The sequence below is a fragment of the Adiantum capillus-veneris genome, chromosome 16 (genome assembly GCF_014529385.1).
Source record: "Adiantum capillus-veneris isolate H3 chromosome 16, ASM1452938v2, whole genome shotgun sequence".
NCBI lineage: Eukaryota > Viridiplantae > Streptophyta > Polypodiopsida > Polypodiales > Pteridaceae > Adiantum > Adiantum capillus-veneris.
Window position 1 is genome coordinate 137,649,821 of NC_140946.1, and position 4,164 is coordinate 137,653,984.

The 4,164-nt window shown below is 40.0% G+C and overlaps 1 protein-coding gene across 1 annotated transcript; it reads right to left on the minus strand.

Annotated features, from left to right (window-relative positions):
* Nucleotides 1–2,587: 2,587 nt before the first annotated feature.
* LOC147439940 (uncharacterized) lies at nucleotides 2,588–3,827 on the minus strand. The gene is made up of 3 exons (XM_086484089.1): nucleotides 3,623–3,827; nucleotides 3,007–3,538; nucleotides 2,588–2,924 (listed from the first exon to the last, which is right to left on the minus strand). The coding sequence occupies exons 1-3, from the start codon at nucleotides 3,825–3,827 to the stop codon at nucleotides 2,588–2,590; spliced, it is 1,074 nt and encodes a 357-aa protein (XP_086340215.1).
* Nucleotides 3,828–4,164: the final 337 nt, after the last annotated feature.

Here is a 4,164-nt window from a genome sequence, read left to right on the forward strand (position 1 = left end):
ATGTTTTTTGCTGGTTCATAAACATTTCATTATGTAATCTCTATCAACTTGAGTAATGGTATTGTCAATGTAAGAAACACGATTCACGCATTCGAACTGAAATCTTATGTACCATCCCCTTGATATCAATGAAGCGCATGTAATCTCTACCAGCATTATATTAGTATTTTTGGTGCTAGTAATTCACGCATTGGATATGGGGATCTTGGCACAAGTGTGTGACAGATTGGATCTTGAATCTTATGTACCATCCTCTTGATATCAATGAAGCGCTTTTTTTGTTGGTTCTTTGTTATCTAATCTCTACCAACTTGATATTGGTGTTTTTGGTGCTAGCAATTCACACATTGGATATGGGATCTTGGCATAGGTTGGTTATAATCTATGTGTTTGAGGACATTGTAGTTCATTAAGAGACTTTTACAATCGCACAGTTGACTTCTTGGCCCATCATATAATTTATATCATCGAATGCTCCTTTTTTTCTGGCAACATTTGTGCATTTACTTGTGATTGTCACTATTGATACATGAGGATTGTTTTGTTGTTTGATGCTCGTTGACATTTAGTTATATTTTTTTATATCGGAGCGAGAAATGCTATTAGAAAGCATAATCAAGTGAATGTGTGTCAAGAAGCAGGTGTTGCTTCCATCTTGAGAGCTTGCCATACCTTGTTTTCTCTAGGTGCATTATATTGGCTGGAACAAATGCAGTGCAAAGACAGATCATTAAATGCTTTCACAGGTTTTCGCATCTTGTCAGGATTTGGCGGTGTACTATCCTCAAAGCGTGCCCTTAAAATGTATGGTGAAATGATGTACATGAGCAACCAGTATTGATGTTACCAACTATGGTGAGCTTGTTTATGCAAGGATGGTGATGATAAACACATTGATGGAAATGCTAACGACTTGTTGTCGTTGTCTATCAGGGGTGGTAGCACATATGATGGTGGCAGCAATAAAATTTCTTTGTGAAATATGACATGGATTTTGATTGTGATAATGATGACAAGGAGAGGCTTGAATTACTGGATAGGCAGTCAGAGACAAGCAACCTCTGAATTCATAAACCTTCAAGGAACATCTGAATCCATAAACATTCTTCTGTTGTGATTGCAACAACCTCGTTTTTTACTTCACCTGAGGGAGAACCTGTTCGAGGGGTTGCTGGATAGTGCTTGACAATTGGTGGTAGTATAGGAATGAGTGGAGGAACTTTTGGAGCAGGTTGAGGAACGTGTGGAGCAGGCATGGTGGGACGAGGTTGAGGATCAAAGGGAGCACACCAAGTTACAGATTCAAGTGGTGGTAATGAATTGGCTATAATGACAGTAGTCGAGCTTGATTGTTGGATCTCTCACTTGATTATGGAGGTACAGGTAAGGCAAGTAAGGACTGATCATGAGTGTGTGTCTCTGATGTGGTAGGAATAAAATATAAGGAGTCTTCTTCAAAGACAAGGCCATAGCTAAACAAAAAGTGACAAGTGGTTGGATTAAAGAGTCGATAGCTTTTACTCCATGCAGTTCATCATAGCTTGCAAAGATAGTCTTGGTGGTCTGGTCTTGCAACTTATGTTGACTCTCAGATGGAACAAAATCATAAACAACAGAGCTAAAGACTCGCAAATTAGAATAGTTAGGTGGCCTTCCAAACGACAAGGTATGGAATGGCGGCTATGCTATCAGAGTAGTTTCTTGGATGTAGTAGATTGTTGAAAATGCTTCTTCCCAAAAGGACTTCGACAATCAGCAATTTTCAGCATCTAGCAGCATCTGCAAGACCCAAGGGTGCGATTTTCTCGCTCAACTAAACCATTTTTCTGCAAATTAGAAGGCACGATGAAGCATTGTTGGATCCCATATTGACGGTAAGCTTAGGTTGCTGTCAGACTGTGTGGACATGCCTTGGCAGTCAGCGAAAGGCAGTGACACGGCACATAATCATTGATGGACGTTTGCCCCCAACCAAGAAATTTAGTTTCGGGCTCACCAGGCCACCCACTCCATAGGCAAACAAAGAGACTCTGTGATGCACGCATTGTGGACTCGACTGAACGCAGGATTGACGACACAAAATCAGAAGTGAATCTGCTAAACCAAGACAGCTCGCAGTACCTAAAGTGCAGTCTAAATTGCATATTACCCAAGCTCAGAGTGGGCGTGGGCAGTCTGACTCCACCCTTAAAAGGCATGAAATGTATATCTACGACCATTATCATCTTGAAATAAGAGAAATTATCTACTTAGTTGGTTTTAACAAGCTAAGCACAGAACAAGGAATCACAATCCAATGTCCAAACAAGAAACCATAGGCATTCAATCACATATAGCTCTTTGTTGTGACTTGTAGTAGCAAAAAACCATGGAAATCACAATGACAAAAGCATGAGACACATACTTAGTGATACAAAAGAGTTTTCTTATTACAAAAAGGAGTACATTGCATAATTGGCTACATTCTGCACTACATTGCAAGTTGGAATAATGAAATGATAAGTAGACCTCAGTTTCAAAAGGGTTTAGGAGTTTGAACTAAATACACATTGACCACTTGACAAAAAACTGCATCCACATGAGCCCATCATGGAGATTCCACTACCTTCAGAATGTGTGGAGCCAAGCATTGGCTACTAACAACTTTGTTCTCATTACGAATTCTAATCTTCCTATCATCCAGCTGGAAGAAAAAGTGTACAGGTGGGTTAGGCATAGTGAGAGTAATCTCTTGTCGAATTTTAGACAATGGCCAGTCATCCTCTATCTGCAACATAAATGGTTCTCGTCCTTCAAATACAAGGCTCAACTCCACAGATGCAATGTCTCGTGTATCTTGATCAACACTATTCCATTCTCCATTCAACAATCTCCATCGTTGATACTTGAACACCATGCAAAGGGTTTGTCGCCCAATGAAATATCTGTAAAGAACATAATAAGGAAAAACCATAAACTTAACCAGCACACACAAATCAAACACCAATCAAAGTAGCATTTTCTTACCTGAAAACAACATCCTTTGAAGAGACCCGACATTCTATCATTTCAAGATCTGATGATGCCTTGTAGCCCCAATTCTTTCCAAAGGTCTTACATAGCCACTCTTCACTCAGATTTTTCATGATGTAAGTGCAACGAGTGCGGTGTAGTCCGACACATGATTTAAAAATATGCCCAAAAATAACAATTGGGATGAACCAATTCAAATGTATGTTCCTAGAGCCTATGCTAGGCTTCATTGCATTGAGTATGTCCACAAAAAGCTTACGAGTGCAAGTATGTAAAATTGAAGAGTTACATGCCGGCCACTCTCGACTATCCAGCTTTGGTAAAGCCAATGGTTCTAAAGTGCCGTATTCATAGCTACCCTTGGGCACGATGTACTTAGAACTATAGAAGAAGATTGCTTCATCTGCAAGCTGCCTCAAAGATTTTCCTTCGTAAAGAAGCTTACCTATCTCAACATGGAATACATGCATAACTCCTGTGAAGCATTCAATCCTTTGCCATTCAATGCTGTCAGAAGGATAAAGCACTGCACAAAACAAAAGAGTGTTCAATACCAGAGAGACAACCAGAGAGACAACCCAAAAGAAACCATCGAGAAAACATAACTCACTGTTTGGCATGTGACGTTGCATCTTCACTTTGGGATGCACACGAATATCTTTATGTAAGAATACATGCTGCACCAATGCTTCATTCACAAGTTGCAATCTAGTTTTCCGTCGTCTAAAAGCAAGTATTCTCCCCTTCCAATGCTTTGTTAGGTCAGACACATCCCGAGCACGAACCTTAAATGCCCCTTTTTGGCTTGGGTGCATAGAAACCCAATCATAACATTGGAAAATGTCTACAATCCATTCATCTGAATCATTTTTTCGATTTCTTACTTCCATCGACTCAATCATCGATCTTCTTTCCATAGTTGGTTCTAAAAGTCAACCCAATACTCTAGATGTTAGCAAGCATATTTATTAAACCCTGTCTACGTAACATACAACACAATATATGGATTGCTAGGTAACTTATGCTTACGCAGTGCTTATGGAGTGACCAGACTGAAGGGAGACTTCACTGGCCGTTCGATGCACCCTCTTGGGCTGATGTAAATGATGCTAATGGTGCCTCATGGAAATGGGCTGATCTGACCAGACCTTA

Excerpts from the sequence above, each read along its gene's own strand:
- LOC147439940 (XM_086484089.1), bottom strand. The coding sequence starts at position 3,827 with ATGCACCCAAGCCAAAAAGGGGCATTTAAGGTTCGTGCTCGGGATGTG. Across the intron at positions 3,539-3,622 it reads GCAACGTCACATGCCAAACA|TGCTTTATCCTTCTGACAGC; the intron begins GTGAGTTATGTT and ends TGTTTTGTGCAG. Across the intron at positions 2,925-3,006 it reads TCAAAGGATGTTGTTTTCAG|ATATTTCATTGGGCGACAAA; the intron begins GTAAGAAAATGC and ends TGTTCTTTACAG.